Source organism: Semicossyphus pulcher, unplaced genomic scaffold (assembly GCF_022749685.1).
Source record: "Semicossyphus pulcher isolate SPU_LCO1_2020_fin unplaced genomic scaffold, fSemPul1.0.p SCAF_11, whole genome shotgun sequence".
Lineage (NCBI taxonomy): Eukaryota > Metazoa > Chordata > Actinopteri > Labriformes > Labridae > Semicossyphus > Semicossyphus pulcher.
In genome coordinates, this window is record NW_027211615.1 from 7,685,265 (window position 1) to 7,709,140 (window position 23,876).

General features: G+C 37.6%; 1 protein-coding gene across 2 annotated transcripts in view; it reads right to left on the minus strand.

The window, feature by feature from the left end:
- The window catches only part of LOC138613202 (disks large-associated protein 2-like), a 97,615-nt gene that overhangs the window by 11,702 nt on the left and 62,037 nt on the right, over nt 1-23,876 (minus strand). The window contains exons 3-6 of one of the 2 annotated variants that reach the window (XM_069686823.1): nt 21,051-21,268; nt 18,515-18,665; nt 17,039-17,258; nt 12,781-13,592 (exon numbers count right to left, since the gene is read on the minus strand). In XM_069686823.1, the coding sequence (XP_069542924.1) occupies nt 12,781-13,592; nt 17,039-17,258; nt 18,515-18,665; nt 21,051-21,268 (1,401 nt within the window). Of the gene's footprint in view, nt 1-12,780; nt 13,593-17,038; nt 17,259-18,514; nt 18,666-21,050; nt 21,269-23,876 lie in introns of those variants that run through there. The other variant, XM_069686831.1, reaches the window with a different exon arrangement.

Sequence of the window (23,876 nt, forward strand, 5' to 3'; positions counted from 1 at the left end):
TGACTATCTACAATACAGCAGTAATAGTAACAATATTTATTTATTAAATGAAATAGTAAAACAGAGGGCAATGTTTAAGCATTTCGCTTATAATCATTGCATACTTTTATTTTTGTACGAATTTTAATTTAAGTGTTCTTCCTTGACAAAAAAATTATTCAGTAGCAGAGTGACGAGCTACAGTAAACGTACAGTAAATGGTTTTCGACAGTAAAACAGGCCAGGCATTGTTCACTATGTAACAAAGATGTTCTGTGCTTTCTAAGAAAACCTCTGCAGATGTCTTATCTTCTCCTACACAAGCATTGTGAATTGGGATGAGGAATCAAATAAAATTTTAATTTGAATACAGAGCCAAAATTCTCTACAACTGGTGTAGTAATAACTTATTCAAGCTTTCGGATAATTATTGTGTTTGCCCCAAAGAAAAACATCCAATTCACTTTAACATTTTTTTTTACTACTATGGAGTTTACATGTGTGAGTCCATGCAGTGTTACTGTACTGGCTTATTGACAGCCAGGAAGGAACAACCATAAGCCTTTATATGGTATGGTAAATAGCACCGGTTCTGTAGGATCAAAGCTTAAGGTCTTCTGTCTAGACTAAACATTTTGCATTGACATAAAAAAAAAAAATCACACAGGGAATTAAAATGCAAAACAAGAAGAAAATTGTATCTTGGCACTGACATTACAGCCTCAATAATCGATAATGCGATGCAATCACAAGATCCATCCCACTCTCTCCACCTACATGTAAGACCCACAGTTTAAGCAAATAATGTTAAGCATTCAGAACAACAAAATAAAAAACTGAGAAGATGAACAACTTGAGAGAAAGTGTTCATCAACAAAGTGAATTTGCAGAGCTACTGTACAGCAGGGGTTTCCTTTAAAATACTACAGCCTTGGTTGAAAGTTTGACTAATATACTAGTACAGGGAAGCATCCTGTCCTTTGTGAAGTCAGTTGTGCCCGGCTTACTGTGTTTGAATTTGAATGTTTGGCTTCGCACTGCTGCACCAGGCAGTTCAGTAAACAAACCCACACAGTGGAGGCACAGCCAAGACTAGATGGGCCTGAATGTCATGCTATAAAAATGTGTTGCTGCTCTGCTTCAATGTATTAGTAGTATTAAAGTAAACAGGAAGGACCCTGGTACTTTTCCCTTTAAAAAACAAAAGCACATCAGCCCCTGCAGCTCAGAGATATATGAACCATCATATGCTCAATTTTTCTACTGTATTCAACGCCCTGTCACAGACTTTTTTGTATCAGGAAATCAAATAACTACTACTTTGGTAAATCCATTAATTATGTCTGTAATCAAGCAAAAATATATTTACTACATTCTGTTGAACTTTTCCCGTTAAAATAACGTCCTACGCCTATACAGGTATCTTAAATAGCCTATTCACTGATTTAATGTACCTCCCGGCGAGCATAGTAGGTGACGCAAATCAAACACACCCACAACGTTGCGTGACCAAAAGGAGGATGCGGAGTCTAGCCAAAATACTATATGTGACGATGCTAACGGAGGATCTACCAGAAGTCACTTCTGAAGATACTGAGGAACTTTTACATTCAGAGCTGTGAACCTTGAAACGATGAAAGTTTAACTTCGAGCAGACCGAGGAGAACTTCGCGGTGCATTGTGTTGACATTTACAGCAGGTTCATCTTCCGGTGGACGTCGGCGTTCGCGACAACGTCAAGTCATAAAGTTAGCGTCCAACCAACGGTCGCAGAAGTTGAACCGCTGTAAACGGTAAGGAGCGTTAATGTAGCAGGCCCCAAAAGTAATGTTAGCTAGTCTAAGGCAGCTTTACATGGGAGTTAATTGTTACAATTGAATATTGCTAACATACTGTGCTCAGGAATGGACAGGTAAGGCTGCGTGTCCACAAAGTGAGTTGGATTGGGTTTTCAAAGTTAAAATGCTGTTTGATACAAAGACGTATTTGTGGCATGGTTAATATCACAACCATGAAACCGAATCGAAATGGCGCAGATACGTGAGCAACAAACAAGCTGTGTATTTTAACCCTGTTGTCAAATGTAGGACAAAAAAAAAATGATTTTGAAATATGTTCATCTTTTAGAACCCAACACAACCAGGTCCTGACTCCGTTTGAAAATGTAATGGACGTTCCAAATTAAATTTGAGGGCAGTAACACATAAAGATAGTTTTACTAACTGCATCAAATTGACTGGTAACGGTCAAGCTTTTTAAAGCAGACACATGGAAAGTGTGTAATTTTCTATATATAGCTTGATTTTTCTAACATCATTCCCAATTTTTACTTTGAAGGAGGCAATATAAAAAGTAGTGAAGCATTAAAAAACATGAAACAGTTGTTAAAGTTGTGACGTTTACCAGAAAGATAAACTTTATTTTATTTTTCCCGTTTCTCCTTTGTTTGCAGAAAATGACCCCCTTTGCTACACCAATGGATGTATGACTGCAACTGAAACGTAGTTTGCAAAGATAAGAGCTAGAATGGAGGAAAGGACAAGAAATGGAAGCACACTCGTACCTGGAGGTGGCTGAGCGCGGTCCACACTGCACGAAGTAGGGAGACGGAACTGAATCCCTGCAAGGAGCAAGTAACACCAGTTAGAAGTACAGATGCAGGTATCTAACACACGCATGCTCACCTACAGTTTTATTATCTTTCCATACCTACCACAACAATCTCCAACAGGTCTAAAGCTCATTAAAATATTGTTCTTTGCTTATCCCTTTAAGTCAATCAGTAGTAGGCAGGGAGGGAAAGAAACACAGATATGCTGGATTTATAGTTGTAAGAAACAGGACACATCAATGCTTTTTTCCTAAATTCTGAATGCACTTTGAGCAAGTGCATCGGTCAAAAGACTACTGATTTTAAATGAGTGAGTTGCAATTAAGTTTTTACTGTAACAAACTCAAAAGACTTCTTCACTTCTTCAACACATAATGAAAACATCTCAAGGGAAATGCTGATTCCTGGCTAACACTGATCCAGCATTTACTGTGTTTCTTTCCCAAGATGCAGATGGACAAAGGTCATTGGCAACCATTCTTTAGGAGATGCCTCAACCTTTTTTAAGCGTCTGATAATAAGGTTCTTATTGTCAGATATTATACAACATATTTGTCCAGATGTTCTTGCTCCAATTTTGCTTCTGGTGCACATTCTTTTTTTTTTTTTAAAAACACCTTATGGCATAAGAAAATTTAAAACAGAATTAAGATAATCAAGTAAAGTGAAAAGAAATAAAATATAAATCATCTCTATAGTCTTTAGAAAAAAATGTGCCCAGTTTGGTAGGAATTCTGCCCATCTGCATTGCCCTTATATGTTGACTGTATCATGATCTAAAGGTTAATCCATACTTATCAGGCTTGGCTCAATGGGTAAGTCTGGGATATACTGAAACATGTAGCATGAAATAACATGCACCATCTGAATCTAAACACATAGTGCTACACCATATCATATTATATATACAAAAAGAAACACTGCAGATATCATTAAAACATCAATTTGAAAGTCAACTCAAATTTCAAAATGTGGGATTTATGTAACTAATTATGGTTTTGCCAAATAACAGTTTTAGTTTTCTTCTGGCTCTTTGAATATTATACATAGGAATATTAAAATGTTAAAATTGGTTTATTAGCAGTACAGTTTGTCTCTTGAGAGAGGCACAGAGCATTGTAATTTCAAGAGCTTAAGGCCAACAAAAAATGTTGTGTACAGACAAACACTTAGAAGAAGAGACTGAGACAATCAATATGATCAACTAATGAATTAGACACTTCACAACTGTAGGAAAATGCCACAAACATGAGCTTGATTTGGAAAATTCCAGACTCTGTCAAATGGCATTTTTGTAAAGCTAACACAAATGAGGTTTAGACAGTTGGCAAACAAAGAAAATCAGACAAAGTGTGCTGAGAGACCCAGCCAAATAACATGTTATTAACTGAAAAGGAAGACAGTTTTTTTTTTCTCTTTTTTAAATTTCAGCCTCTGATGATTCAGCAGTCTTGTATATTGAAAAGCATTGCATGCTGTACTGCAGCTTTTGGAGTTTCTTGAAGTTTAATTTCTCACAATCCCATGTTTCATATTCATTCCCACATATTTCCTAAACCATTGCTTTTTAAATCCCTTTGTATTTGATTGCATGAGCTCAAGCCATACTTTACATGAAGTGCAAGTACACAGCTTCAATTTAAATGTAATCATAATACAGGTAAGGTAATTACTGACAGATTAAAGTGTGGTCACTTTTTTCAAAATTTGGCAAAAAAAAAAATCAGATTGATAAATGTAGGCAAAAATGAATTTACATGTACTTCATGTAAAGTGTGACCTAATATCATCTCATAGTAGTTTTGGTACAGACAATATGTAACAGACCTTCACTCTTGTGCTTTTTAAACGAGGCACCTCAAACCTTTTGCTCCTTTGTGGTCAACACTTAAATTTCAGAAAAGTTCTGATAGCGTCTCCTTTCCGTCCGACTTCCTCCATTTGTGCCAAGAGGCCGTTCTTGACATAGTTGTGGACTCAGACTGGCAAAGAGGCTGGTGAGATGCTGTTCTGACTCAGGTCAGGGTAGATTGTGGCTTAATGGCGTGCAATGACTGACAAGCTGCATACATGAGCATGGGGGCTGAAGATGTATTCAAGTGAATGTGAAGTGTCTCAGGTCTCGTTGTTGCACTACTTGTTTGGCTCCAGAATGTATTAAATATAGAAACAGAGGAGTTATCTATCATATCTAGTTAACATAATATAATTATTATCTTTCTTTTTACAATTTTCTATACTGACTTGCGAAGCAGTTCTACTTTATATACTTGCATAAATGTAGTATGTAGCCAACTTTCATGTAGCCAAAGTAGCTTGACTATCTCTGTGGACACCTGAACTTCCTTAATATAAAATTAACTGAGAAAAAACATTAGCTGATTTCTATATTGGATTTAATCAATAAGTAATTAATGGTGCAACAGATCACAGCTGATCCGTGATCTGGATCACCTCTCACGGTTCGGCACGCATGTGATCCGCGGATCGATGCAAAGTTTAACATCATGGAATAAAGTACTGTTTTACTGCCGTTAAATCTGTATGCAGAGTTACAGTGAAAAGAGACAACACAAAGTGATGTGTTTTACTCTGATGCACAGTTATTGGCGGTAAGGACTTGCTGTAGCGTGATGCGGACGCTGACGATAATGCATCACTGCAGTTCTTCACAAAGCGTAAGAGCAGTGAGGAGAGGTACTGCTAGGAGCGTATCAGCGCCATGTAGATCCGCTCTAGAGCTGTAAAAACAACAGTCTGCTTTTGATATTTCTGTGTACGGTGTGTGTATTTTACTGCACATAGCTTGCTTTGTATGATAGAGCTTTTACATTTCTACTTTCACTCTCAGCGTTTATTTTGAAAGTACCAGCTGGAAAATACTTGTAACAATTGGGTGCTTATAGTTATTATGTTTTATGTATGTTAACTAACTGGTATTACACAAATGCAAAGCTCATCCTTTATTGTTTTGCTGTGACTCACACAACACATGTGCTGCAGGTGAAGCAGTAAAGTCCAAAGATAACCTCAATGAACAGTGTGCATATATTTTGTTTAATATAGCTTTTCTGTTATGTGAATAACTTGTTTTTGTAGATTACACTTGTACTACACTGCAGAAGGATCTATGTTTTGCGTTTGTAATTTGTATGTTCTGAGATCCGTCACACAGATACTGGCACTGAAATAAACAGCTTTCTATACTAAAGGCTGTTGTTTTTTTTTAAAGTAATTTCAAAATATAAAGGGGGTTCAACTCTGCTTAAATTAGTTATTTAAAAAGAAGCAACGTGAAGTAATAACGGAAATTGAGGATGCGATACACTGAAATGCATGGAGATGCATCGTGAATCGTAGTGTAGTTAAGATTAGCAGTGACATGGCATGGCTAGCTGAGGAGGGAAAAATCAGAATAGGCCCTTTATAATAATATAGGCATATATATATTTTCTTTTTCTTGCTGATCCGAAAAATGATCCAATCCGTGACTCAAAATCGTGATAAGATCCGAACCGCGAGTTTTGTGATCCGTGGCACCCCTTATACTAATGGACTCCGGGATTAAGTTCCATCTTGTTCATGAGCTGAAATAGTCTAATTGCCTTTTCTTTTGAGCATTTTCTCTTCTGTTCTCGTCAAAGTTTTTATTTTCCTGCTCAACTACATGACACTTCTTTTGTGTGTGCTTAGAAGACAGACATTGCCTCAGGCAAAGTATATTACAGTGATTATCAAACACAAAAAAGCATTGTCTAAAAGGGGAATATATTCCTTTGTCTATTCGTGCCACTATACCTGTACCAACAATTGTCAATCTTTTTTCTCTGGCCAAGGATTGAGCTTGAGTATGGCACTAGTGTTTTGTAAAGATGTTTGTATGTATGGATCAATGAATGGTTGAGTTAATGGATGGGTGATTTGACATAGGACAACTAGCAGAACTTGTGGGTGTGTATAAGTCAGTATTTACAGCTGATTTGGTTGGATTTACAGAATTTCAAAATTAGTTTTGTGTAGCATTTCTTTTTCAAGAGCTGTACAATAAAACAAGCATGTTGGTTATAGGCACATACATATATACATACAGTGGTGATGCCCCCATGGATGCAAGGTGGATTAACCTTTTATGTATGATATATCACAACAAACCAATACAAATCAATGGCCTGAAAGTATCTTTCAACAGGCTCTCTCATTGCCTTTAACCCAGCAATGTGGATATGGTTACATCCAAAAATATCTGCTTGTGATTAACCTTTGAGCCTACACGGTTAAAGTAACTAAAAAAACAACTCTATGCTAGCTCCTAGAAGCTTTAAAATTCAATGCACCCTATAACCAAGAACAAAACAAAGAACACTTTTGACCTCTTTACTTGTTGGAGCCTTACCAGTAGTTGGATAGAAAACCAGTAGTTGGACAGAAAAGTTTGTCTTGAAAGTGGCACTGGAAGAAGTCATTCAAATTAAACAAAGGTTTTGCCCTTTGAAAAATAGAATCTGCAGATCAATTTGATTGTAAGCTGCTTGTCTACCTTTGTTCAGAAAACTCAAGCAAAACTTCCCATTCAAAGAGTACATGTGAAAACTTTGGCCTGATGGTGGCACTACATGAAAGGTCATGGGTTCACCAAAAACTTCAGGATGAATGTTTTGGGGATCTTAATCTCAAAAACTCTCTTTTTTTTTTAACAGTGTCAAGAGATGCAGCTGAATATAAATGTTCACACTAAATACTACACACTAAATAAACACTGTTTGTGATGGACCTTTTTTTAATGGATTTAAGAGACTTGTATGTTCAAGATGAGCTGTGTAAAACCACTCATTGAACCAGTAACAACTGTCTTATAACACTGTTCCTGTCCAACATATGTATGCAGTAATTTGGTAGACTCCATGAAAAGTTAAGTTTCAATTACTTCAAAATCTTAAAATCAAAAATCAAAATCTGCAACTATGTGATAAGTTTGAATAAAACGCCCATCACCCACCACCTCTTTAAATGAAAGTTCAAGTAACGGTTGTAACATCCTTCTTCACTGAATTACGCGCCAATGTCATTATCACAACTACTAAAAACAACTGACATGACTAAATATCCCAAAAAGTCTTCATAAACTTAAAAATGTGGCTTGTCTACAGTTAAGAGTATGAAGACAAGATTAATGATATCATCGAAAAGCAGCATTGATTTGCGGTGGTTTGTAGAACAAAGCTGTTATGTTGGTCATAACCTGCCTTGCCGCATGCTCGTATATTTAAACTACAGACACAGGACTGCGTGTTTTAAGCCCCTCTGTTCGCTAAAAGAAAATGTATATAATGGTTAAAGCAAGAGGGTGAAACGCTACTAATTCTAATGAATTTGAACAGAACTGTAATATTAAAACATAACAAATAAAAGAAACCAAATAAATCATTTTATGGATTGTGTCAAGATAAAAAACATCCCAGTTTAGATGTGTTTCAGGTGTGCAGAAGAAATAATACGTGGAACAGTTATTCTTAACTCTGTTCAAATACAGTAGATATTGTGCAAGAAATGCCAGTGTGCTAACACAAGGCCAACATGTAATCATCAGTTGTTTTTTTGAACTCCTTATCCAGTGCTAGTACATAATCTCTAAATCCCACTGGATTCAATGTGGAAACAGATGAAAACATTTAAATGTATTATACATACTTAGTGGGTACAATGGAATTATCAATATAGCTTATTTAAGTGGAAAATGTTAATGAATAAGACAAAATGTATGAAAAAGTGTATTAACAACATATAAAAAAATATGTAATAAAAGCGGTTCCCTACCAGACCTACCGTACTCTCTACGCCCCCCAGCTAAGCTACGGATGCCTAAAATAGGGGGAAATAGAAAAAGAAAGCAAACAAAAACAAAAAGATGATGCTTAGTAGAAAAGCAATGCATATTGAGAGGGTCAAAGTAAAAGACACTGTGCTTGGCCCATGCTGTGTATTTGTGGTGTGTCTTTAAGTGTGTTGGTGTAGATGTATGGACACAAAAAATACTGTTAATGCAATCAGTCACTTTCATCTTTGGATGCCATTGTAAAGCTATGACCCCCATTTTGCCATTCAAATTACCATAAACATAAACATCATAAACATTTAATCAATTGTTTTATATCAATTTATGAAAAATACATAAGGCCAATAAAAGTTTAAAATAAAAATTCACAAGAAACACCACAATAAGCCAAAAACGAAAAGAAAAGCATCACATACTGGTTTCGTCCGATCAACAAAAAATGCAGAAGCTAACAAATGCAGGCTAAACTATGGTTTTCAAAGGAAAGCTTTATAACTTGACGAAATCTGATTCACTTAACAATGCAGTCTGAGATCCCTGAAAATTGCAACATGATTGATGCAAAACAGAGTAGCATGTTTTTCTCCAAGAAACCTTGAATAATGCAGGAAGAGAACAATGGGTAGAAAAAGATTTATATTCAAGCAGTGTTACAGGTTCAGGTGAGATCAGATTCCATCCAAAAACCTTTTGTCCCAATAGCCGGACTTCACAGAGTTGGCACAGTTGTTGCATCAGATCTCTGGATGACAAAACAATGTAAACAAAAACTCATAGGGTAGTTGACTACATATTTCTGTTACATATTAGATAGACAATTTAGAATTTCTTACAAATAGTTATATATTTCATTTCACAAAATATGATTGCATGGTTAAAAAATATTTGTAAATACCCTTCTTCTATAATTATTCTTCAGTCTGTTAAATGTACATATTTCACTTCTATATTATACTTAGATCATTATCTGTATTTTTGCTACATTTAAACTTGTTTTAAGGGAAGGTTAAATTCTTTGGGCTGAATGATGAAATGCTAACAAAAAACACTGTTATAAACGTATTTATACAGTAGCATGGACGATGTCCCTGGCATCAATGAATCACCACTTTGCAGTTCAGTTAGATCTAAATTCAGAAGAATGTCAAGCATTTGTACAGCTTTTCCAATTATATAATCACAGGTTTTGTTTTCTAATTTTGCTGTAGTCAGTGAGTTATACACTTATGATTGTTAATTTTTTTTTCTATATGATGTCACAAAGCACACAGATGCTACTACCAAGCAGGAATTTCAACAATCTCTCCAACAAACTCTTTGATTCTAGTATACATACTGTATAACCTGAAATGGGCAAATGTCAATGAAACTACTTACACACCATAACAACCTTCAGTGCGGCCTGTGGCTCATGCAAAAATATTTAAATAAATTAAAAGAGCCACCAATATTTTTTGAAAAAATAATTCCATTCCTTGCATTGATGACTTACATGAAGGCTTAACATAAACACCTAATATCTATAACTGTAAATATTTAGAAAACATAAAAATACAACGGAGAACAAAGGACTTGCATAGAATGAATGAATGTAGATAGGAGACATCATGATTAGCTAGTCTTCAGCACCTTTAAATTAGTTTGCATTCCCCTATACAATGGGAAAATATATATGAAAGGAATGCCTCCACAATTTCCTCTTAATCATTCACAAAGCAAAAATATGAATACAAGCGTTTCCAATTATTTCCATATATGCTGTATATATATATTTATATATATATATGTATCATAAAATGGTTATAGGCTAAATGTTGTCACAGTCATATGCCTTTCACTGAAATCATTTATGATTTATGCTAACCCAGCCTTTGGCTGGTCTGTGATGGATAACTGAAAGTTATTTTTATTGGATTGATAATGACAATAATAGGTTATTAGTGTTTACAAAAATCTAAATCTGTATTGCAAATTGTGGATAATGGCAACAATCCATTTGAACATATTCATAACTTATTATTCTTTCTATAAACATCTCAAAACCTCAACCAACAACTGAGTTATAGAGTTGCTGCAAAAAATTGCCAGCAAAATGATTCAATATAGGTTTTCTCTGTAACACATATATTAGATTATCAAGGCAAATATATTGTTTAGCTAGGCATCTAAGATCAGTTTCAATGAGTTACCGCAACAGGTGTGGACCGGAGCCATTGAGATAACTCAAAAGGAAATATCTGCCTTTTTTTTCTTTTGTGGCTTCAACTTTAATTTTAATCTTGACTCTAGTACAACCTTTATATAAATATCTTTTCAAAGTGCCACTTGTTCTGCAAGTGTTGTCTTTTGGTCGTGCAAAGGGGGAAGAAAATCCACTCTCTTCATAAAGTGAGAGATGATGCCTCTCCTTTATTTAAAGTCCTTTTGAAAGGTTCACATTTCAGTCAGGGGTCTGTTACATACAGGCTTCCCATGGTCCTGTGCTGCAGTGATCATCCAAAGACAAGTGCTTTCAAGCTAGGAGATGTTTGTTGTTGGCCTCAGTTCCATGGGCCTGTGTATTTACTTTGGTACGCCATGTTGGGACAATGGAGTAGATGAATGGTAGAGAGGAATGCCAGTGGCTAATCAGCAACCTTTATTTTATGAGTAACAGACAAAATGAGCAATTAGCCAAATATAGCGCATGATTGAGGGCTCCTACCCATTAAGGTTTGACAGGAGCCCAGCTAAGCCATCACTAGTGAGGCGGTGTTAGTACATTCAGTGGTACTATACTGCACCTCTGGGGACATGTCGGAGAGGTAGAGGCCCTCAGCGGCTCTGATTGTCTAGTTATAGGGACCAATGTTTCTCTGTTATCTTTCAGCAGTGATGAACCAACCTGGCATAAACTCCCAACATAACTAGAGAAATATTATTTATAAAGGTAAATATGTTAGAATTTATTTCCAATATCTTATGAACTAAAACAATCAATCAAATTCATTGTTTCTTGGAAATTAACCCCCAACATAATAATGAATGGATAGGGAAGACACTTAAACATTTAAGAACCTTGAGTCACCACTGCACAAAGAAAAATAGGCAAACACTGGTGTGAACTATCAACTTCCTTATGAGGTGCACAAACTGATTGTATGAACATGAAAGAAATGGAGACAGACCTCGAAGACTGGAAAAAGTGCTGTGTTTGGTTTACAACCAAAATTACTACTATAAACCCTCTCAGCGCTGTGAGAAATCAGTATGTTTAGAACTGCAAACAGTATTGAATATAAGTTTCTCTATATACAAAATGGTACATTTATATACATTTACAGAGTTTGAAAATGAATGCAGTTTGTGCAGGAATGAATTGAAGCCAATACATTCATATTCTTTCTTCACAATCACTGTGAATCCCTCTTACTTTTCTCCACATGCTTTTAGACTTAGAAGCCAGTCAGACATTATTAATTGTAAACAATTTGAGCCTGGGACTAAGTCCACAAAGCCTTGAGACAGTGTCATCCATTTAGTGTTTAAGAGGAATAGGCTGTACCAAATTCAATATTCAAGTTTTAGTCAGCACTATCTACTTTTTTTAATTGAATTATACCTTAACTTCTTAATGCTGTGTGTTTCACCAGTCAGCCTCTGAAAAATGTTTCTAAGTTGGAAATTTTCCCATTTCACCTGGAACTGGCTACAGAATGGATGAAGGCCATGAAAAAGGAATGCTTAGAATATAAGAACTAAAAAGTAAATGATGTATCATTATATCCATAAATTATGTATTTAACCTTTAATGCATTCATTAAAAAACTAGGGTTTATAAAGTTATTCACAGTATTTTTTCAGTATACTCAGGTGCTTAAGAGTATGTTTCTACATGACGAGAAACTGGAATGAGTATGAGCTATTCAAATTCAGTTGCGGAACCAGACCAACTTATGCCCCACCTATCGATGGCTGATTTTTTAGTTTTACCGTTAAACGACCCTCAGATTTCCAACCATGTTTGCTTAAATTGACTTCTTCTCTGAAGGTTTGGTATTTAAGACGATGGAGGGAACATGATGTTGCACTTGTTGGCACTTGAGGATCCGTACATCAGCCACATTCTCTCTCACATTCTTGCCACCTCATTCAGATGCAAAACAAACCCATTCCCTTTTATTCAATGGCTAAGCAAGACACTTGTTAAAAGATTGCTTGAACAACATTTTTAACCTGTTCAAGAGGTGACAGACTCCATGTCTGCATAGAGTAAAGGGACATCTAATAACAGCACTGTCCTGCCCTTCTTGGTAAGAGTCAGGTTTTTTCCCTGGCCTCCTCATCTCATTGTACAGTATGTGAAGAATGGGAATGATTAGAATGACATAGACAGATATGACATGGGCCCACTGGTGTACTTCCTGCTCCACAGTTCTAGACTGGCACTTCTGTGGCCACCTGTGTGGCAACCTGTTTCTGACTGCTTATGGGGCTTTTGCTTTTTGATGATCTCCCATGGGAAGTCCTCTATTGGAAGTGGGCTCGCTGGGCTGCCTGACCCCTCTGGGGTGCTCTCAGGGGTTCCCTCTATGATCTCGATTCTTGGTGGGTCCATCAAATCCATAATGCTGAATGGTGCTGGCTCTGGTTGGCACATCACTGACTTGTCCTCTGTATTCTGTCGAACAGACCAACTGGAGCCTGCTTGGATTCCTATGGACACTCTGTCATCTGTTTGTGTCATGCTGTCACTGCAAGGCTCCCGGCACAAAGTCCACATGTTGTAGCACTGAGTAAAGTTGAAGAAGTTGCTGTTAAAAGTCTTCAATTCCCCACAGACATCTCTGCGCAGCTCTGCCAGCTCATAACGCATTGCTGAGATTTCATCCTTCCACTGCATGTTGAAGGCAGCCACCATGTTGGCAGACTCTTTAAAGGCCTGGATGGCCTGAGGGACCGGTGGCTCAGAGGCTACGGGTGATGCAGAAGGGACCCTGTATGAAGGTGGGGATGCCGGTGGGACAGAGATGGCTGTTACGGTGGAGCTAGTACTGTGCTGGCTGCGAGCAGCAGCAGTCTCCCTCTCCAGTCTCTCCAGCTCCGCATAGGCAGAGGAGCTAGCACCGTCATCATCCTCTATCATATCGTCATTTAGCAAAGAGGTCCCATCGACAAGATCATATCCCTCTGAAAGAAAAAATTTGAATATGCAAACAGAAGGACATTCAAAGTGAAAGGAACAGCTGGAGTGTGATTTGTTTTTGATTCTAAACTAGAAACATCATATATCTATGGAAAACACACAGTATGTGAGTGGCAAGTCATTTCAATGACGTAAAAGATCAGACCCAAAGATTCCCATTTTATTCAAAAGATTTAAGGGTTAAAGGGTTTAGGGTTAGTGTTAAGGGTAAGAACCCACAATGGACTGGTGTGCAGTTCAAATGCAGCTATGTCTGCACTAGAGACAAAACCAAGAGGTAACTGAGTAGTGTCATAAAATCACAAAATTATTACTGTGAAGAAACCATCTGTCCATTTTTGATGAAGGATATATTTAGTGGAACTCATCACCAAATGGTTTTGGAAGTTGCTTGGCATAATGGTCAGCTCCAAGTGATGGTGCTTCGTCCTGCCACAGCCAGTGAAGTTTTTTTTTTTTTTAAACGGGTCTAGGTACCTTAACTTAACTAAGACTTTAATCATTTTCATTAAACTCACATACTGTAGGCTTTTCACAATGTTTTTACACTGCCTTCTCAGTCATCTCAAGGCTTCTTTCCATCTTTTCACTGCACAGCACAGCAAAGAGTGGAATTAAATGTGGAATACATCAATAATTATCAAAACTTGAATCCATTTTCTGAGAACCCTTATTTTTCAAAACATATTAAAATGTTTCTCAGTGACTTTGTGCCATTTTGTGCAAAAGAAAAGATGCAAAGGGAGTAGAGGAGTCACAACCTACTGGGCCAAGAAGCAGATATGAACCCTATTGAACATATCAGGTCCAAGGTGGCTGATTAGACCATGTGGAGTAAGTAACCTGGTAAGGGGAGGGGTCACTCCCCCGTCAGGGCTGCACCAGGGAGAGGCTGCAATCCCACAGTCAAACACAGCTGACAGACTCAATGCCAAAGGTTAGACTTTGCCACATGTGGCCTTTTAAAAGAAGTCAGATTTTCATGGAAAGAGAAAATAAGGTTCACACATGTATAGCAGACGGATGCTGCTCTCACAGATGATTGGAGACAGTGGCAATGCGATAACATTCAGTGCTATTTTATGGTTACGATATGAAAACATTCCAAAAATTTCGCTCATACATTTACACCTACAATGTGGTCTAAACACACTTGAAATAGAGACGTGGTTAACAACTCACAAAATCCAGTATCACATTCAGCCTTGTAATCAATATTTAGGGGTATCAAGGTTTTAAAAACAAATCAAGGTGTCTGAGGTTTTGTGAGTTGTTTGGAACCAAGTTTGCTACTTAGCATAACATAATGAGATATTTCTACCAACTTTAATATCAACTCTATGTTTCTATTATTCTTACTGAGAAGGCAGTGCAAAAACACACATATACATAGATATATGTATGCGTGTCAACATTAAAATACCTGCAACAATCATCACTGATGCCTCCAGTTGTTCTTTCCCCCTGGTTATCCTTCAAGAGATGGATGGTCAAATGGAGAGGGGTTTGCTGCTCGTCTGCCCTACGGAGCATGATGGGATCCCTTTCCCACTCAAGGGGCCACTAGCCTCACACGGGGTTTGGTTCATTAGCCTCTTACAATTTTATTGGAACTAGTGCTGAATACTAACATAAAAACAGGATTCCAGGAATCTATGTTTTTCTTAGCCAAGATAGCCTGAATGACTTACTTGTCTTAATAACTTAGGCCCACTATTTCCAGTGCAGTGCAAGATTACACCAGTGGAGAAATATTATTTACAGAATGGCTTTACATGGAGATGAAAATACTGTTTTTCTAACCACTACCAAGGAACCCTTGTTCTAGCTTCATAAGGCCTTATCTGACATATTGTAATCGATGCATCATGCCAATATTAAAAAATGCAACTTCACAACAATTTTTACAGTCACTGCTTTAGTCCATATAGAGATGATAGATTTGGAGCAGATAGCTAAATAAATAGAGTTCAGCAAAATAAGACAGTGGGATTGGAGAACACTCCTTTATCCTCAGAACTTCAGTCACATCGAAGAAATCGTAGATGGAAACCCAACTGAAGATGAAGGGATTCCAAAAACAAATGTCCAGATTGCACAAGAAAACAAAGCCCACAAAATGTATAAAAGTGCAATTGTCTCCAATATTCAATTGACAGAAAGTGTACAAAAACAACAAAAATCCAGGTCATAAAATTTTATAATGCTAATATTAAAGAAAATGTTTCAATAGGGTTCATAGCTTTACTCTTGCATGTAAACACCAAATGAACTTAGTGAGGGAGTAACTGCAAAGACTCTGTTTGCACAAAGAACCTGAAATGCTAATTTTAAGGATATATTGATCACACTGTGTCGCACAAAACCATGAATTCTTTGTATTTGTATTAAATAAGAAGCATTTAATACAAATAAATATGCAAGAGTTCAAAGAAAATGTGCTGTTTTCAGAAAATGATTTTCAAAACATTTCGACTTTTTATACACAGTCAGAAAGTAATTGTAGCTAGCAATGAAATATGACCAATAATATAAGTTTTGCTCAATGGTAATTTAGGACAACAGTGAACTTTAGAAACCATTCATTATTTATTTGACTGCAGCCACTGCTCGAAAGCTTTATGCAACACAATACAACAATATTTCAGGTTATACTTCTTAAACTTTATGAGTATACCCTCAGTGGACAGTTCCTTTGTGCAACCAGCACGAGTGTGTGTGCATGTGTACTAGTCTCTAGAGGTTGTTGACTTACCTTTAATTGGTATCAAGATTTTTTTATTTTGTATTGTATGAGTTCAATTACAAGGTCAGTTACAAAGCATGTGCTAATGTGTTGGTTCAACAGAGCAGGGGGAGGACAGGCGGAAGGTTCTCCAGTGTATCCTCTCAACACAAATACGGCAGCAACCGACCGCTTCCCTACCCCTGGCCCGTTTCAGTCTTTACCCCTCCCTAAGTAACTCACACCGTTGCAGAACACATATATTGCACCACAGTTTAACATGCTTAGGGTAGGACCTGTTCCTCTTAGGCATGCTATGTAATGTGGCTGTACTGTGTTGTGATATTCTGTACATTAAGCATGTGTTGTCGCCTGAGTGTTACTGTGACCCTCCCACCCTTATTCTAGTCTACAGCTTGGCACCACCACAACTGACCAACCAGAAGCTTGGCTAATGATGCATGGATCGTGCAAAGTAACACTCAAGCAAATCCATCCAAACAATCGGAGTATGCAGAGGCAAAAACAAACACACGCACATTATAGCTTCCGAGGGAAATAACTGGAATCATTCAGCCCGGCATCTCTGAAGCTTAAGGGTTCCCCACTGTACATATGTAGGTATGTCAAGTTTGTGCGCATGTATAGGATGTATGAGGATATGTAGTCTAAGCCCTCTCTCATTTAGGGGGGGGATTGTTTTACCTGTTGTGGATCTGAGAGTTGAAGTGACAGTGGAGGATGTCATTGAAGGCAAGCAGTCGTCATCTTGGGAATAACCAGCCTGAATAGCACGGAGGTAACTGTGGCTTCGAGTGCGGAACGAACCAGGCAGGTCCAAAGCCTCCATGGCCTGGGATTCTACTTCACTAAAAACGGACTCGCAAACTGACTCAAACTGGCCATTGATCTCAGTCTCACTCACCTGAGAGACAAAAACAGGAATAGCAGTCCTTAATTTTTCCTCTTCCTTTCTCTTTCTCACTTTGATTCTTCCCCTTTGTACAGCAAATATGAAGGAGTGTTAGCATAAGGAAATGCCACTGTCAATTCCGACCTTAAACTGAATAAATGTCAAGATCAAATGAAAAAAAAGGCAGAAGACAACAAACATCAATCAGAAAAATATTCAGTTTATGTTACAAAGCATTTAATTTACCACATACCTCAAAACAAAGATGTGCTGTACTGTATACTGTACTGTATGTTACGTGGATAATGCTGCATGCGATAGAAGGAAAAATAACTACATCGAGCAAGTCTCCTAGAAATATTCTAGCTCACACGAGATAAATTAATTTCCTTATGTCAAGTTTTTGCTACAAAATTAGTTCACTATGAAAATAAGCTATTTGTATTCTGTCATGTCCCCTTTTGCCCGTTGTCCTCATAATCTCACCTTGTTCTCAATACTTAAATGTTAAACATACTAAGAAATCTTTCTTCTCTTGTTACTCCTTCTCCATACAGAGGCTTTCTTGTTGTGTCACAAATCTTCTTAGACACCACGTCTTGTGCCACCATGGAGGTCCAAAACAGACTTGAACAACTGATCCAACTGTATAGATTCATAGCAGGGTATTACAAAGAAAGAAACTTGAAAAGTCGCTATGTGACGTTAGGTTGGACATTAAATTGCTGTGTCTCTAGCCTTCGTCTCTACTTTTAAACATGAGTTGTAGTTAATAATCTAAGCTAATTTAAACAAACTGCCGCCCTTGACATTGTTAGCTCGCTAACTAGCTGGTTTACCACAGCAACAGGAAAGTGATGAATGGTTTATGAGCCCATTCCAGACCTCCATAGACCGAATCAAGATAGACTCTCTGATATGCTGAACCTATGCTGAAGGTCTGAGTTTGTTAACTATGCACAATTTCACATTTCTTTATAGCACGAAATTAACTCAAAACAACATTAAACTGATTCAGAGGAAGCCTATCTGTAACCGTATCAATACCACTTCCAAAACAGCACAAATGAGATATACTTGTTGACTTTAGACAGCCAAGGCTGTGTTTACTAAACAATCAGCTGTGGACCTCCAATATGGACACTTGTGGATGTTTTTATGTATCTGTTACCTCTACACAAAGCCACTATATACAGAACATCATGAGATAGGCTTTAATTCATGTCTCCACGTGTTGCTTCGGTGCGTTGCATGTGTTTTAGACTCACCTGGCTGACGCAGCTAGCCTGACTAAGGGTGCTGACAGCGCGCATGTAGCTCTGGTTGCGAGACCGGAAGGGTGGGGGATGAAAGGCGGCAGGGTCCAGCGTGACACTTGGGTGGGGCCGCATATCTCTGGTTTGCAAGTGGTAGCCCTGGCTGAACAAGGATAAGGGTAGGGGATAGATACGAATGCATGTTTCAAAAGCAATACTTGGAACATCACTGAATGAAAATGTACTTATGTGCATATCTATGGGCGTGGTGTGTCTTTTGTTTAGTCCATTTCATAACTGAGTGTTTCTTACAGAAATCAGTCACTTGAAAATCTCCTCATGACAGTATCTGAACTCCCTGGATTAACAACATTCTTACTAACTTGAGTCATTAGCTTCTAGTCCAAACGTTCTATGAGAAAACAGTAAGACTTCCCTTCCAGAAGCAGAGAGCATTTGTACTACATTTCCCTGGTTCTGAGGAAGTATTAGAGCTAGGAGCCACAATAAAAATAGATCATTACATTCTCCAGCAGGGGCTGGAAAACATGTAATAGGCTGATGCTGTTTGTGGACAAAAGCCAAAGTGATCAGAACCCCGCTAAGATAATGGTAACAAAAATAGCACAGCACACTGAGTGGCAGTAGGCATGACGGATGAACGGTGCCTTCCCAGATTCACAGAATTTGGCTTTATCTGAAAGCCACACTGCCTGAAAACAAACGAGAACAATTTGCTGAGTAAACGAGCTGAGCAACCGTAAGCTTAGAGGGAAGGTGAAGCAATATTCTCTTGATCACAATTACACTTTATGAAATCTTAGAGAGATGAAAAGTATACGATTAAACAATAACTCAACACTCCATTAAATTATATCTTTGCTCACTTTTCACCTCGCTACAATGACAGTTGGAAGCAACATGGTAACATTACTGTTAGGTATAGTTAAATGTCAAACAATCAGAAAGGGCTGAAAACACAGCTTTTCATTCTTGTAAGTTTCTCTTGAAATGTTATTTTAAAAACAGGATCCATTAATGTATCTTCTGAATAATTAACCCTATTGTTTCACACTCTGCTTGGCCAGGGCAGAGGCTTTAGTGACACCCTGGGTGACCATCAATTTATGGTGATTATTTTCTATTATTATTGATCAATACTGTTGACATCATTTATGTCAAGTCAGTGTAAAGTAGTTATAAATAAACAACTATAAATAATCGTATATGTAGTATACTCAATGGTTTGCTATATTACTGATCACACACATCTTTCCTACCTTAGCGCAATAGTTAGTAACTATTAGGTATGCCCTTCCATGTCTTGAAAACTCCCCTATCCAGTAATTTCAGTCTAACATTGTTTAAATATGACAGTTCTGCTGTAGACTTGTCAGAAACACTGATAAGACGAGGCACATTGCCTGTGTAAGCTGTGGTGCAAATATTGGAACTAGCAGTTGAAAAAGGTCACAAACACAAAACCTGGAGCCCTACTTTACCTGATCCCAAGAAACAGTCATAGATCAAATACTCAGCTAGAAAATGCTGTGTGGTTCCAAAACAGGCCAATAAGGAAGTACAAGCCAGCTCTAAATTACAGCTCAATATAATTATCCAGGCATGTAAAAAATGTTTGAAAAAGAAGAAAAACTTGTCCTCCCATTTTGTTGCCAAGACACTTCACCAAATAATGTGAAACCGCTTCAAACCTCTCAGGGACAGCTGAGCAAAATGCAGTATCAGCAAACAACAGCTTTACTTGAACAGCATGTAGAGAATGCAGTGAGCCAGTGTTAGATGGTTCAGATTTATAGAAACAAAAAGGGCTGAGGCTGTGAATAAAACAATTATTGATGGCGAGGTTTAGAGTTTAGACAAATCAATTTGAATGCTCTTAATTGGAACCACTGCTTAAATCACTGAATACGTTTTTCACGATATTTACTTCAGTTTTTGTTTCAGATACACTTTCAGCAGCACGTGGTTGGCAGTAAAAGTCCAAGTCGATTGTGCATTAAATTTATGTAGTTTTACTTGCTGACTTATAATTGTTTCTTAAAGTACTACAGCTATAGAAATGTGTAGAGTAATGTTCATACAAAGCTCTAAGCAAGCTCTTGTTGAGTGTGTGTTTGTGTGCACCATTAATGATACACTGTTGACCTTAACCCTAACTATAACTAACTATAGTTTACATACCACTTGACACTATCAAGCTGTTGGTCACTGGAGCCAACAGGACTGTTACTACCCCTTCTAAGTTAAGAAGACACTCACTGCAACACAATCTGAGTCTTTGCATGTAATATAATATGTAATAATGTTGATTCCTGAGCTATTCCCAAATCATAACAAAGAATGGCAGTTACATGAGGCATATTTCTGAAATGTTCAGTGTGAAATGCAATGCACCCTTTTGCCTTGTTTTCAGCATAACCTCTGAGCATCCATTGATCCTCCAATGGTTTCATTAAAAGAGGTAGAATTAATTGAGATCAACACACAGCTGTGGCATCGACATATTTAGTTAGTCAGCCAGGCTTACCTTTGGGAGTCTATATGGGGTCTCTGCATGGCTGATTTGAGGACGAGAGCATCAGGCCGAATGCTCTTCTGTGGGGAGGTCTTAGGGCTGGTTTCAGAGTCACCACTTTCATCATCCACCTCTCCCATAGCTTTAACATAGCTACTGCTTCGCATTCGCCGACACGGGATCTCATCATCCTTCTCACCTGGGTATCCACTCCACTCATCCTGGGGCACCTGTGGGAGAAAGAAACCCTATGTTAAATACTATATATAAAATTCATAATCATAAGGTACTCGAGGATATTAATTAATTACTTAAGCCAGTATCAGCTGACTTGTTAAGCAGTACATTTATAGAAAAGGGTTGTCCTGCTTAGAGACAAAATATCAGACGTGTAAAGGAAGCTACACTGAGGTTATATTTTACAAGTACAATGGGGCCCAGTTAGCTTAACAAGTATGAGACCTGTACCAGACAAGTAGTTCAGTTAGCTTAACTAGTTTTTCCCTGCACAGAAAATGAAGCATTTGCAAGCTCCACCTTTATTTAACCCCCCTCTGATGGAGCGCTGGTTTAGCTCAGTTGGAAGAGCAGACACCCCATGTGCAGAGTCCTCGACGCACCGATCTCAGGTTCCACTTCCAGTATACCGATCATTTGGTGCATGTCATCCCCCGCTCTCTACTCCCTACATTTCCTGTCTCTCTTCATCTGTCCTATCAAATAAAGGCAAACGCCACACACAAACAATCTTTAATCCCCCTCTGAGGTCTCAAATTAAAATTGTGGACATAAAAACAGATTTTCTTTGTATTTGGTTGGAGTAATGAAACAGACAGATCTGGGAATAAATCTGAATTGTTGCCTGTTGTTATTCTTTTCCCCTGAAGCCTTACAAAGAAGATGCTTGACTGTGCTCTGTCCATGGTACTGATCAATTTAGACACATTCTCTGTTTCTCTCCCTGGTGCTCATGAGGAAACACTCAGGCACAATCAGGCACAGTCTCTCTTTATGATGTGTCTGGAATCACTGCCTTTTTGTTACAAAGTGCGTTCATTAAGTGTCCTTATTCTGAAGGTCTGAAGTATTGCAGTATGTAATAAAAAAAAAACACACAATATGAAAGAATGTCTAAAGAAGGAAAACATATTTTCGCCTGTTGTAAAGCACATGTTGAAGGCTGTCAGTGGCAGGACCTGAATACAGTGTCATCATGTAGAAAACACACTGGTAAGCAAGCACATCTCTATTTGCTTGAGGAAATTAAATAATTTTGGAGTTGGTTGTAATCCGAATAGGTGTGAAAATGATATTAGGTAAGCATTTGGATACACTGAGGGGTCTTTCCTCTAGCTTCAAAGAAAACCATGTAAGGTTACAATAATTCGGAAGAAGCAATTTAATCAAATAACACACTTATTATACTACTGCAAGATCAAGATCAATCATGACATCTATTAGACTGAAGTGAAAAATGTTTCTAGACAGGCCAAAAAAAAAGTTTGCAAAACAGGAATTATAACCATGGTGTGTTTGTTAACTTTTGTATGTTATAGACTTAAATCAACAGCTGAGGTGTGTGATGAAGGCAAAACATGAAATGGAACAATAGGTGCACAGAATGCATAAACATTATAGCAACACATATACAATATATCACATACAGAAATATTAATATAGAAAAGTCTAAAGCGCATGAAAGCAAAACTTTCACTAATTTCAGAGGTGAAATTTGAACAGCAAATTAAGGACCCTTTAAACTATTGCATGCCTTTTTTATTTCCCATATTACTTTTTTCAAGATATAAAAATGTTGTTTGTTAGAACAACTGCCTTCATGTGGTCCTGAGGTTGCAACTACAAGCAAAACTAAGTGTGATTTGCTTCTTTTTGCTGTAAGAAAGCTCTTACTTAAACTTGCCCCTCAAATTGAAAGCTACTTAAGGTGAAAAGAGAATAAAAGAACTGCTGTTAGACATTTAAGTTACAATGCGCAATGTGACAGTGATTAAGTCTAGCCCCAATTCATCAAAGCATTTGTATATTTTGTCAGCTAGGTCTTTCTCTGTAAAATCCTCTGCTGCCCAAATAGCAGTGGGTTTTTACACTTCCGGCAGCAGCGGTTTGTCTGATATGAACACAAAATCTGGATGTATGTGTGTGGGGGAGTGTAAGTGAAGGCTCTTTCTTTTCTGTATTCTTTTGACCAGTGGGTGGTAATAACAAGGAGCTCTGCATCCTGAGAGGGATTTGGCCATGTAGTGTGGATTGAATATAAACAGAAAGGAACATTTATAGTGCTGTGGGTTACAAGAAGGACAAGGACCTTAGCAGCAGGGCATATATAGTACATTTAGCTATATTTGCATGCTTTTCATCCAGAAGTTCGGGGTTATCTGCACAGTCCAAACATCTTGATCTTGATCAAATTAGCACCAATATGATCAGAGGTTTGTATAAGGCAACTGTATTTGCTATAGAAAAAATACTTCTGTCTTTGAACGTATCATTTTTAGACACCTTACAACGGACTGGACCAACTACTGGACCCACTGTTTAAATTCATATTTGTACTTTTCTCAATCATAGAACTCAAATCAAGTTTTCTAGTTTTACCAATTGTGGTATGTCAGCAGTATGTCAGCATTTGTGCAACCATACAACTTTGATAATATCCTCCATCTACCCTTCTATTCATTAATTTTAATAGAGCCCATGTTTATGGTGTGGAAGAAGATTAATCTTTAAGTACTGGGTGAGATTCATCAGCACATTTCCAAAAGGAGCTCAAATGCTACTTTACATTTGCAGGATCATCAAACCAGTTTAATGAGAAGT